The following is a 13,800-nucleotide window of genomic DNA, read 5'->3' on the forward strand; positions in this document are numbered from 1 at the left end:
TGTCACATTAATATTAAATACTGACTGCTAGTCTCCTCCTTGACCCCTCAGACAGGAGATTTAAGCAGCACCTTTTCACTATAATTCTAATAACTCCTTCACCTGAGAATTTGTGTTGCAGCAGTGCTGACCTTTTCCTACTATCTGTAACCCTGCGTGACACATGAGATTTAAAGAAAAGCCTGACTGATGTCTCGACTGTGGACATCAGGCTGAAAAGTGCCTCTTTGTTGGCTCTAACCTGTGCAGACTCTTCCTCCAGTCGTCTCTTCTCGTCCTCAGAGTCCACCAGTTTCTGTTTGGTCAGCAGTAACTCTTTATTCAGGGCGTCCGCCTTCTCCTCAGCCTAACACACACACACACACACACACACACGAGAAAATAACACACTGTTGAGGAGGTCATTGAAAGTTTGCTCTACTTTCTCCTTAGTTTTCTCTCTTTTCAAGGTGAGTCAAACAATGATTCCCTTGCATTCCCTGCCTTACTAATGACATTTTGAGGCTGTGTAATTAATGTTTTTGTTGCACAAACACTTTTACACTTTGACACTCCCTTATGTTCTTTCAATTCTTGCACAATTGTTGCCACATGTAAGGCATATTAAAGTATGCAGAAGTTTTTCACACACACACCCAAAAAATTACACAAACATATATTTTCTGTTAGGCTTACGTTGTCGAGGTCTTTGCGCAGGGCTATCTTGCTGCTGACTAGTTCATGTGCAAGGTCATCATTCTCCTGCTCCAAACGCATGTTAGCCTCTTGCAAACGACGGTTCTCCCGCTGGAAGGAGGGAGGGAGAGATACAGAGGAAGAAGGAGAGACAAATTGTCAACAAAATAACAGAGAGAAAAAAGCAGAGTGGGACAGCAAAATGGAGGAGCATATGAACAGAGAGACGTAAGGGAACATGAAAGAGGAAGGAAAGTGAAGAGAGCAGAGCAGGGAAAAGAAGTTAATCATCATGTAGTGTTGCGAATGAATGTGTAAGCATCTCTTCCTGACTTTGCAGTTTGTAGAGTAATGCAACAATATGCTTAATGAGACTGTAAAAAGTTAACTGCGATCACATGAGAATGTAATATTTAACAGGTGTAAACCTGTTTGTACATCATTAACAGCCGTTTTAAAAACTGATATACACGCAAAATATTTTGAGATGAAAAGCAGTAGAGTTATGGGGAAGCAAGAAGCAAGATATTACCACATTTCAAGCATTCCCACTTCCAAAAAATAATTTAAAAAATTGTGCAACATTCTTCTTACTTAGGATTGTATTTTGTTAATTTTACCCAGGTCTCTGGTATGGTGAGTTACAAACAATGCAAATAACAAAGATTCTCATTTCCAGGTAGATGATTTTTCTAAAGATGCTGCTCACCTTTCATTCTGGGGAAATCAGTTTTTTTTTTTTTGTTGTTATTAAGTCAAAACAAATGATAACCTTTGACACCGAACAAACTGTTATCTGTTATGGATAATCCTGACCGCCCTCTCCACCACCTACTGGACAGACAGTGGAGCTCTTTCTTTAATGGTAATTTTTCGGTATGTTCAGAGTAACGGTGACAAAGCATCAGGCTACAAGTCATTTTCAGTGGAAGCTGAAATCATCTTGAAATCAGAAACTGATGTCTGACACTTGTGGCTGTGTTGCTGAGCTAGCCTCAACTTTATTTGATCAATGCTCGGCACCAATGTAGCTGACCAAGTTTGGCTGTTTTGTAGCTGTGTTGCTGGTAATGTGAACATGTGATAACAGACTGGATAGATAGAGGCAATCTTTCCTGCCCAAAGCAGCAACACCTCACCTCTGTCTAACAGAGAGCTCTGAGCTCTCAGCTTTATAGTTTCTGCTAAAACCAAACTCAGCTGTTTTGCACCTTAGTCATGGTGGACTGCACATCTTTATACTCCTACTTATATATTTCTTTATCTTTATACTCAGAATGTACCTCATTACATTTTACAAAAGGAAAAAAACAAAAACAAAACCTCAACAACTCTACACACTCATCTAATGTATAAAGTATTTTGTCCTGTTATTATATTGTAGTATTTTGTGTTCTCATATAGTCTTCTCATTGTGTATTCTATAGATATATTACAGGGTATGCTAAGCATTTTTCCTACACTCTGTATTGAGCTGTTTTATTTAATTATGTTATTTGTTGGGTTTATATTTTTATGTTTTGAAGTCTCTGCTGCTGTGACAAGTATTTCCCAATAAAAGTCTATGTCCATCTGTCTGTCTGTCTATGTGATTTGTTTGCTACAAGAGAATAAATGTTGAAGCAGGGAATTGTTGAAAAGAAATTAAATACCTTGATAGAGAACTTCAAAGGTGATAATCTGCAATGTGCTTTAGCATCTTAAAATGAATTAAAGTATGATCATTTAAATGAACCAATGTCTGACTGTATTCAGATTTATCAAGTTTTGGCTTAACGGTTGAGTGTATCAAAGTCCTATTAGATAGCAATAATCTGATATAACAAACAACATTGGCCTGTTAAACGCATTTTAAGATTCCTATTCAACTTGCTGTGCTGGTGCAGCATTTTAAGCATGCCATACTACAACACATCATGTGCACGTGTGAATAGTGTGTGTTCATGTCTACCTCATATCTCTCGATTGGGGCTTCCTGTTGCTCCTGCTGCTCTCTTATGGTGTGGTACTCCTTCTCAAATTTCTTCAGCTTTTTCTGGCTGATCTGTTGGGCGGTGAGAGCAGAAAAACAAAGGTTTGGTACTACTGTCTTACACACATGAAGAATTACACTAATAATTGCAATTATACACATAATGACAGACATAAATATTAACTAGCACAATAGTTTTTGGCTCATGCAGCAAAGGGGGCTGCCAGAGAAAAGTCTTTCACATCTTTTGTAAACATGGACACAAGATTTATAATCTTTTCTGGACGATGGCATTCTTTGGTCCAGTCCAAGGAAAATAAAAAAGAAGTGTCATTACATCATCGTACCAACGTTCTGATACTCTGCTTGGTGCCAGACTTTGATGCAAGTTCTATTGAAGCTTATGAGAGATGCGTGGAAAAGCACACTAAAACCCAACATATTTATGCTGTATGAGCTTTGGCGATCAGATGCTACTATGGAATGATAGAACACTCTTCAGAGAAAAACATGCAGATGGATTTTTCCAAATAAGTGCATTCATTTCCCCAGATGATTATACACATACTTCACAAGCCTCATAGCAGAGTCAAATTAAAATGCTCAGTATGGAAAAAAAAAAAAAACTCTCAGGAATCTCTTAAAAGCACTGAGTTAAGGATAAACACATTTTCTAAATAAAATCTGTATTATTCTTTCTCTATTCCTATTATTTTGATCCAGAGCTGCTTTACCATGATTGACAGAACTCACAATACCTACAGTATGGAAATATCACATAATCAAATTAAACATTTACAAACCTCTGATGATTATTTGTTGTGCATGGGTATGCTACAAACTGATTCTACATAAATAATACATAAATAGTAAATAAAGTCATCCCTAGCTTCACAAAAAAAAAATGTTATGCCTTTTAATGACAGGACAGCCAGTTCAGAGATACACCTTTGATCACCTGAAACAGGGTCCCATTTAAACAAACACACACTCTCTCTCTCTTACGGTCACATTCACGCCAACAGGTCCAGTTTGCGCACACACTACGTTTAGACAATCTCATCAACAGGCCTTTCACTGCCCTGCTGCTGCCTAACATTGGCCTTTTTAAAAGAGACAGCTACCATACAATGAACACTATGTGCCTGGTTTTCAACGCGAAAGTCAGAGCCAACGTTGTGTTACAACACCTGTTTGTCCATTCTGTGCATTTTAGTGCATCTAGTTACAACTGCAGCATCAGTACACCTTTGTCTTTGTGTGCAAGTTCAATATTTTACTGCAGTTTATCAGATGTTCCAAATTCTCCCAGCACTCATCACCTAATAATGCTGGCAGAACTGGGACAGCATGGCCCATATGTTGTCCTGCTCTAAGTGTATCTCTGCATGTGTGTGTGTGTGTGTGTGTGTGTGTGTGTGTGTGTGTGTGTGTGTGTGTGCGTGCATGCGCTCAGAGTGTATTTGGTGGCACATTCTGCTCTGTAAATGGGAGACAGACAACAAAGAAGAAAAAGTACATGAGGTCATTCAGAGCAGGAGTTGCCTCATCCATCTCCTTTCTCCTTTTTCTTCTCCTGCTTTTTCTTGCAGCCTTGACTGACAGCTGGTGCTCCAGAAGTTACGACTCGGTGTACCAATTAAGAATACAGAGCAACCACGGCTCTTTCAAGAGCAGCTACACAAAATATATCTCATCTTACAAGTCCTGGATCAGTTATAAATTAGTAAACTACCTGTGCAGTACCATCAGTTGCTTTTTTAAAGCAGCTAAAAGAGGCATGTTGTAAAACCACCTGCTCTCTCTCATGTGATTTGCTGATTGTTCTCTACTCTTGTGAACCAAAAAAAACAATTAAAACCACTCTTCATTGCTGCTGCAACACAAAAAGTGTATATAAATACCCACACATACATGCTCATATGTACTAGATAGAAAATGGAGCACTAATGAGGCAGATATAAAGGAGATGAGAACTAAAACGCACAGGTAAACAGAAAAAACTGAACACATTCATGATTTTCATTTCAATTCCCTGGGCAATTTGCATATATTATCTTTAGAAGTCAAAAGGTTGGCAGACAAGAAGTGAAAGTAGGTGTTAAAACTACACACAGAAACAACATAAATGACCGCAGTTTGACCCCAACATTGTCTCTTGAATACAGACTGGACTGTAGTTTAAAATTATTATGACCTTTGACCACAATTACTAAGTAAAGTAGTTTAAAGAGTTTTTCTCCTAATACCAACTGCTAGAACTCACACAGACACAGAACAACCGTTTCCTCTTCTTAAGATAGGATCACTGTAATCCTGAGTCTGCTTTTCCAGTTTTGTGCTAATTCCACCATGGAGGTGATGAAGCATGGGACGACGAGAGGAAAGAGTTCAAAGGGTGAAGAACCAGAACATTTGACCTCACCTTCTGCTTAAACAGTTTTTAAGAAAAATCAGACAATGCAGCTCTGCAGCATTTTGTGCTTTTTTAGTATCAAAACGTACATGGATGCATCCCCAGGTAGGTCATTTGAGAGTAATAATCCAAAATGTTTTAAATCATATTTAAAACAAGACTGTGAGATATGGGGCAAATATGAGTTAAAAGTGGGCAATAAAGTTAGAGCACCTGGCAATCCAGAGACATTTGTGCTCCAATCAGAAGGCCGTATCATCAGTCACTGAGGGCACCAGTAATCTGGTCTGTTAATCCCTCTATAGTAACATCCAAGCTTCAGATTAGCCTACCTTGCCTCAGATTTAATTTCCAGCTCCAACAGCAGGTACTCACTCAGGACAACTGACCAAATGACTTCTTGGAATTACTTTCTTTTGCCAAATAATAAACTGGAACTAACATAAAGGGGTTAAAGGGATAGTGTGGATTATCTGAGGTGGGGTTGTTTGAGGTACCTGTCACTTAAGTGTATTACTTACAGTAGATGGTAGTCAACATGCCTGCAGTTTGGAGAAACGGAGGGAGTACAAGTGTAGAAAGCTTTACTTTGCTGTCAGACAGCCTTTACCAATGAGAAAAGAGATCTGTAAATTTGCTTGTGTTATTGTGTGACTCCAGTGTTCTTCAAGAAAAGTTCTCTGCAATCACACAATAACATAAAAAAACAACCGATCAAGGCAGCAGTAGACTAGTTAGTCCCATGGCCTGCAAGATAAAATTGTTGATTTTGCCCCTAGAGTTTGGTTAGTTTGAAGAGAGCGATATCCGTCTTATACAATGGTAGTTTCTCATCAGAAAAGAAAATCTGATGGCAAAGTAAAGCAGTGAAAATATAGCACATGATTAAACTGATGTTGATTCTTCTTTTAGGTGGACCTTTTTTAAAGTGGCTACAACAGCTTTCATTGTTGACCCCCCTCCATAGCAGTTCATTGCTTAGCTCCTGTGCTGGTGTCCCTCTCTGCTTCTCCAAACTGGGGGCGTGCCAACTGCCATCTACTGTAGTTAATACACTGACTTTTGATAAATACCCCATACAACTCATCATCAAATAATCAGAACTCTGCCTTTAAGACAGAATGGAGAAAATAGTGGGTCAAATGCTTCTTTGTAACCTCATGAAGGCATTTCATTCAAAACAGTACAAAAAACTGCTTGAAACACAAGCACAGCTGAGCTTAATAACTACATGAAGAATATATCCTAGTCAAAGTAAGCACAAAAAAATGTACTATTACGGTGGTTTCCCTCCCATCTGAGAGACAACTCATAATTTATTTTCAGAACTGATGTCTTCAAGATGAGTAGTGAAAGATCTTTAAGACTGCACAACCAGTCCAGCTGCCTCTGTTTTAGTTCCACTAGATATTTCTCTGCCGGAGGAGCTCTCTATGCATCTTTTGCGTCAACCCTCCCATCTAACTCAGAGCCAAAAAGCTGAAATCTCTGTCCATGCTGGCTCCTTTGCAGAGTTTGTGCTAATAAATATCTCGGCCCAAAGTTACCTTCAAAGTCAAGCCCTCTAAACTAGGCCAGGCTGTTCAAAACAGGTCAGGACACAGGTGTGAGTGTGTGTGTTTAGGAGACAGAGATGGAAAGAGAGAGGTGTGTGTGTGTGTTTATTGCATCTGTTAAACTCGATTTAAGGTTCAAAAGTGGCCCCTAGTGGTATTACAGTAGCATTGCTGGACAACAAATAGGGTTTATTCATTCGTTCGTTCCATTACATTTTAACTTTATCTGATTGGCAGACATACTGACTGTTTTTTCATGAGATTTCTGTTTCCAATATTAAAAATCAGTCACAGAGACTCTGTTCGTTTAACTCACCTTCATGCTACAGGCCAGCTCCATCAGTTTCTTTGCATTTTCCTCTGAACGGTACCTCTTCGGAACTGGGACACGAAAGAATTTGAGTGCACCTTCAAAGTCTGTTTGGATCAGATCGTCTTTTGATGTCTGAGGAAAAGGAGGAAGGAAACACAAAAGGCACACATTTACACAAGCCAGAGCTGTTGGACAGATATTTATTTCATTATTTGAAACATGATGCAGCATTATCCTCAATGATTAAAGCAAATTTCTACATTGTAAAAACAAGATGGATATGACAAAAAAAATGGCTTTTGAGTAACCACAAACTGTGCACTTTTTCAGCAGAACAGTGGGGGTGACACACAGCTGGTGACACCAACATGTGTCAGCACCAGCTCACATGTGCAGACGTGTACAATCTTTCCAAGGTTTGATTTTCTTTTGACACTTGCTGTGTTTTTCAATTTCTACTTGGACTGTAGTTGTCAGTATTCTGTGTGCGTGTGTGTGTGCATGTCTGTTTGTGTGTATTCACATTTGTGTGGGTTAACTTACCTTCAGAAGTGCCAAGGCTACATTGAAGATCACACTGATCCCCTGAAAATGAAGTCAAATGATCAGATTTGTGGTCTTCTGAGGAATTTAATTATTGTAGGAAGAAAAGTATGTAAAACATGTGTTTAACTGTATAAAAGTGGATATTTTAGGTGTGTGCATGTGTATGTGGACAAACAGTCCATACTGTGTAGTTTTGCAGTGTAACTGACTTGCTTTCAAAAAGCAAAACTTTTCCACACCTGTAGATCCACAGGTGTGTAGGAGAAGACCATAGGTCAACAATACAAAACAAAAAGACTCCCACACACTGTCTAATTCACTTGTAATTAAAGATTTAATGAGTGTTTTGGTACAACGACCTTCATCAGTTTATTTACCTGATGTTCTTATTAAATCTCCGATTCCAAGTGACAAAGATAGTGCGTGGGAGTCTTTTTGTTTTGTACTTGACTTACTTTAAAATATCTGTTGCTGCTAAATATGGCCGATTCCTCCTCCATATGTCCCACTTAACTACACTAATGCCAGACTGGCCAAGATGTATCCTTACATCTGTGATGTCTATAATTGGTGCAAACAATCCCCTGCTAATCACATTCACATTTTTGGACTTGCCAAGTCAATACATTTCTGGTCAAATGTGTTTGAAACTGTGAATCAGACTGATGATGTGGCTGTTACCCCTCATACTGGCCTGCTGCCTCTGAGTGAGCCCTGGCTTTCACAACTTTATTTGCCTTTCATTTGATTCCAAAGAAATGGAAGCACACTTCTCCTCCAGCACACGATCAATGGATTAAGTTAGTTCTATATCATACTGAACTCAAGATTCTCCCTCATGGGCTCAATAAGAACTTTCCAAGAAACCTGGAAGCTTTTTATGGAATGTACTGACCTGAACATCTCCAGACAAGGAAGGGGATTAAACAACCCCCCTAAGTTGTCTGTCTTCTAACTCTATGTGTACGCTGTATGTATCCTTTTCTGACCCCTTTTTCTGTTCTTTCTCTCATTTTCCACCTTCCTTTCTTCCCTTTATGTGTCTCATAACCTGAGCTGGGTTCAGGTTTGGTATTGTTCAGGAAATGTACTAATTCGCTTTATACCGTCTGTGCTGTGCTGACTGTTGTCAGTGTCTAAAAAAAAATCAATAAAAAGATTTGGGGAAAAACATGTTGCTGTCAATGGAGACACAACAATCAATAATGACAAAGACACATAGTCCCTATTCATCAAAAATAAAAAGAAATATATCCAAACTAATCATAACTATTATTCTAGTCCTGGAGTGGCAATATTTCTTCACCAGCTTTTCAGTGTCGCACAATCTTCTTTGCAGATTATTTATCAGGATGGAGTGGGATAAACTACAAACTTAAGATTCCTCCACAGATGTTCGGTTCTCACACTCTGGTTCTTCACCTTAGTCTGAGGCTCTGTGTGATTTGAAGCAGCTTCTTCTCTCTGTAGCTGGGTCTGTCCATCATGTCCTAAATCTTGGAACAGTCTCCCAGTTCCTGCAGCTGTGATGCATCATTACAACATCATGGTGCCATACATCACCATGGCAATGGTAATATTCAGGTGATGAATGGGACATGGTTTTCACTAGATGTACTGTAGAGCTTGACATTCAGGTCAAAAAACTATTTTTGTCTCATCAGACATAAAAAAAATTTCCCCATAGTCTCTTGAGTTCTTAAAGTGGATCATATTTTTACTGACTCTGGCCTGACAGGCAGATCCTGGAAGAATGTTCAAGGTTTAAACTTCTTTTACTTTATACTTCACTTCAAACTTTAGTATTGTTTTTGTTTCAGCTCTTTGGGGGCTTAAACTTGCCACAGTCAACAAATCAGTCAGTAAACTTCTAGAGACATCACAGACAGACATAAGAAAGGGGTTCCTTAGAGTACTGTATTTCAGTACTTGTCTTTGTTTATATGCTGAAGATATATTTGTCAGTATGGGGTGATGTGTGTACATAAATAGCAAAAATGTCTAAATCTGTCTTTAGAAGGATGTGTTAAGCAGTTAAGCTGCGTTTCTTTTGGTACCAACCTCACACAGTAGCAGGTCAATGATATGGAAGACCATGTAAAGAGGGAACTTGGCTGTGAAGAGGGTGAGGAACCACTGAGAGGCGTACATATGAGCCTCCAGACCCACATTCAGGAAATGGTTGTACAGGTCTGGTATATATTCCTGTTTCAGACAGAGAAAAAGCAAATGTCAGGAAAAAGAAATGACAAAAAGCAGCAGTAGACTAGTCAGTAAATATACCAATTTTTTTTGTCAATAATGAAGAGGAGTGCTGCTATGGTTTATGTTCAGAAAAATGGTCTGCAAATAGAACATACACACCTGCATGAGTCTCTCAAGCTGGAAGAACTTGCAATGCAGATCTTCAAAGTTTTGCTTGAAAAGGTCCCTGAGCCCGTAATCAAACATGATCTTGACCAGAACACTGAAAGCTTGCTCCTCCGGCATCTGAAGAAGAAGAGCAAGAGATTTGGTAATAATGACCATATATATTCAAATCATTAAAGTTTTACATGAGGCTAATAAAAATTAAAACAATAACTTACTTCACAGCTTTCCCATCTAAATAGCTACAGATTAATAAACTACCTGAGCTTGTTAAAGTTAAAATGTTGTTATACTTTGCAAACATCTCCCATACACAATCAGCTTAAAGGAGAGTCATCAGATACCTTAGTCCCTGTGCATGTCCCCCATCATGTCATATTTGCATTTTTACACTAGTTTTTTATGTATGTATAAACTGTTTATGAACTTCTTTCTTACATGTGATCAATTATTTATTAATTATGTGTGGAACAGAAGGCAAGATCACAAGTCCGACAAGGCAAAGTTTTCCTTGTTTTCCTCCCACCAACCCGCTCCAACCAAGCTCAAACCCTGACACGATAAACTACGGCAGTGTACATAGCTAAGAGCGCAAAACACAAAAACACTAAACAAACATGAGCAGAATTACCAGTAAGACCTATACATTCATCCAAACCCCCTTCCCCTGCTACCCAGGAATCCCATGGCCACCATAGACATAAACCAACAGCATTTAGACACAAAGGAATTAGGTAATTAATCCAATTTCCTCCATCATCCATGACAATATCTGCAAAATTAGCCAAGAGTATACATAATATACATAATATATATATATGGGTGTATATATATATGCAGTGTACAAACAATGTATATGTATCCTATATGTATAATATAATATTATATATATTATTAATATTCTAAACAAATATCTGAAAAAGATAATTTACCACAAATATTTATAACAAGACAAGTTTACTCTAGTAGCTTTGACTAGCAAATATTTTGTGCTGAAAGTCTATGTGTAATCCTGTTTGCATGCATGTGTGCCCTCAATAGCCCGTTGAGTGACAAACATTATGTATGTATTTGGAATCGAGTCGACTCTAAACAGATATTAACATTGTTTGTCCACTAGGTGGCAGTGTTGATGCATCCCTGAACTGCAGAAGCATTTTAAGGTAAGTCACACTAGGGTGGCAGATGAACAAGAACATAACATACATTATTTATACAAATAAAATGTCAGTATCCTCGTTGAACCTGAAATATTTCTCAAACTGTTCCAGTGCATTAACAGAAAATCAAGGATATCAGATCCTACACTGAGCATAATACAGACAAAGCTCCGAGACATTCAAGATAATCCAAGGCGAATCCTCCTGCATTGCAGAATGTCACAAAGATACCGATGTCAAATGAAAACAAAACAGACCTTCTCAGCTCTTGAAATTGTTTGAAATGCAAGGATTTTTTTTACCAGCTGATGCGTGATACTCACGTGCAGCAGCAGCACAGCAGCCAAGAAGGATTGTCCCTGGCAGTAACCAATCTCCTCATCGTAAACAGAGTAAGCCTGAAGAAGAGAACAAAGACAACCCAGCACAGACATAGTAAATAAGTTTCACGGTGAATTAAAAAACTGTTGAGGCAAAAAAAAAAAAAAAGATGAAAAAAACCTTGCAGCTAAAGTCTGCAGCTGATCCACACCAATTCTTGTAAAGCCACATTCATCAGTAGTTACGATCTCATAACAGAATTAAATTATGAAATGTAGCATGAAAGAGAGATGTACAGCAGCTGAGGAACTGAAGTAAAAAGTGAAGTTATGGGCAAAACAAAAAGAACACAAAATCTCCTTTCTCACAAAATCTCAAGGGCAAGTTCAGTATCAGTAAACACTTAAGTTGTGTTTGATAGGTTGTGAGAAAGCTTCAAACTACGCTTGAAGCTCAACACAGCTTCAAATTAAACAGAAAAACTTAGAAGGGTACTCAAAGAGCACAGACCACCGCAAGGCCAACAGTCCACTCTCTTATGATATGCAAATCTGCAAATGGAAACTTCATGGTCACTATTATTGCTCGTTCTCATGGAGCATAAAGTTCATTTCATTTTTCCTTAATATCTCTGGTGGAGTTCATTGCAGAAATTTCCCATTGAGATGTGAGTGAGAGTATAATTAGTTGCATTACAGCCACAGGCACACTTTAGATTGAGGAAAAAAAAGCATCGTTACAATGTTATCTTCCTGGTTTTAAGGGCTGCATTACAGTAATACTGATCTGAACTCTCTATAATACTGTTGCAATATTGATCGTTACGTGGTCAAAAATATTGTGATACTTGATTTTGTCTCACCCAGCCATAACAGAATGTAATTTTAGAGGAAATGAGCATACTGAGATACACAGAGTATATCCCGGAATAGTCTAAAAATATCAGTTTATTATTTAAAATCCATATCCTCAGACTAACTGTATTGATAGGCAGAGGATTACCGTTACACCTGAATGTAAACTGTGATATGGAGTCATTATACTGCTATAATTGGCTCTGTTTGGACATAATTTACTACCGTCTACTGGATTTAAGGTGTATGTTTATTCCACCAAGACCAAATTACCTCCCCCATGTTAACAAAACTGAAAAATAATTTGTGTAGCCGCCCCATGATTGAGATCCACTCCAAATCTAAGCCCATGACATGCTAGCCCATGCTACACCCTCCCACTAGGTTTCATAAAGTTTGCGCAAAAATAGTTTTTCTGTAATCCTGCTGATGAACAGACAAACAAATGGCACCAAAACTATAACCTCATTGGGAGGTACAACTGAAAGAGAAGTTGAGAAATTTCAGACCATCATATCAGTTAAATCTAAATATTATATCTAAGTATAAATATTTAGTGTTTATGCCCACAGCAGACTTGTTTGGCCACGGAGCACTTGAATTAAGTTAAACAAGCTGTTGAGAGTAATATCTTGTCATTTTTATTCCCTTTTTTAGAAAACTATCAAACACACTTGTATTGTGAAGTGCCCCAGTACTGGTCTTAGAATATCAGAAGGAAGACATGAGCGAATGGTCTGGATTCAGGCTGGAGAAATAGGAAAAATGACCATGAGGAGAGACCAATAAAAAAAAAAAGAAAAAAAAAAAGAAAAAAATGTTGATTTAAACAGAGTAAATGTGAGGCATGGAGTAAGGGGAGAGAGTTTGGGAAAGGTGGCCTACTGAGCTACAAACACAAATAACAAATATGTCAAACAGACAAAGTGTGGATCAATCCACACACAGAGGAAAGGGAGGGCCCACTGAATTATTCAAACACACCTGAGGAGGTGCTTGTCTGAGAAGAGATGGATGCCCTCACCTGAGTTATACATTATAAATGAAATGAAAATGAAAAAAAAAAATGGACAAACTGCAGCCGGACCATTCATGAGGGACTGTGGAGCTATAGGTTGAAATGTGTGCACGTCTCAACTGTATATGCACAGACTTTGTGACAAGTTGCCAGGTTTGTGTGTTCGCCTGCTGGTGTGTGAGAGCCACCTGTGTAGCAGGACTGATTACAGTAGAGTCTAGTGTGTGTGTGTGTGTTTGTTCGATTAGTAACTTGCGTTGCTTTTCGAGACAGGCAGTGAACTCACTGAACCACCCAGGAACAGGGTGGCTGCTCATTTAATTAATGATCAGGTCTCTTTAGCTCTGATAACTCTCACTACTGGTCTACAAACTTTGTCATCAGACCTACTGTAAAGAAAGTCATTTACACAGTAATTACACTGAATGACAGGGAAACGTGACTCTATTTCACATGCAGATTTCTATTATTTCCAAGTGGATCTGGCAATAAACTCCACCACTTATGTCTCATTAATATAAATGAAGGAAGACAACACATCTCAAATTAGGGCTGGCATGATATCAATGAATCAACAATAATGATATTATTACATTATC

At 38.4% G+C, this 13,800-nt stretch overlaps 1 protein-coding gene across 2 annotated transcripts in view; it reads right to left on the bottom strand.

Annotated features, from left to right (window-relative positions):
- The window catches only part of rabgap1 (RAB GTPase activating protein 1), a 90,931-nt gene that overhangs the window by 15,997 nt on the left and 61,134 nt on the right, over positions 1-13,800 (bottom strand). For both annotated transcript variants that reach the window (XM_084745694.1, XM_084745693.1), the window contains 8 exons: positions 11,332-11,406; positions 9,843-9,968; positions 9,540-9,683; positions 7,476-7,517; positions 6,936-7,064; positions 2,627-2,719; positions 676-786; positions 242-346 (listed from right to left, as the gene is read on the bottom strand). In XM_084745694.1, coding sequence (XP_084601820.1) covers positions 242-346; positions 676-786; positions 2,627-2,719; positions 6,936-7,064; positions 7,476-7,517; positions 9,540-9,683; positions 9,843-9,968; positions 11,332-11,406 — 825 coding nt within the window. The remainder of the gene's footprint in view (positions 1-241; positions 347-675; positions 787-2,626; positions 2,720-6,935; positions 7,065-7,475; positions 7,518-9,539; positions 9,684-9,842; positions 9,969-11,331; positions 11,407-13,800) is intronic.

Source organism: Lutjanus erythropterus, chromosome 20 (genome assembly GCF_056507025.1).
Source record: "Lutjanus erythropterus isolate fLutEry1 chromosome 20, fLutEry1.hap2, whole genome shotgun sequence".
NCBI classification, from domain to species: Eukaryota; Metazoa; Chordata; class Actinopteri; order Lutjaniformes; family Lutjanidae; genus Lutjanus; species Lutjanus erythropterus.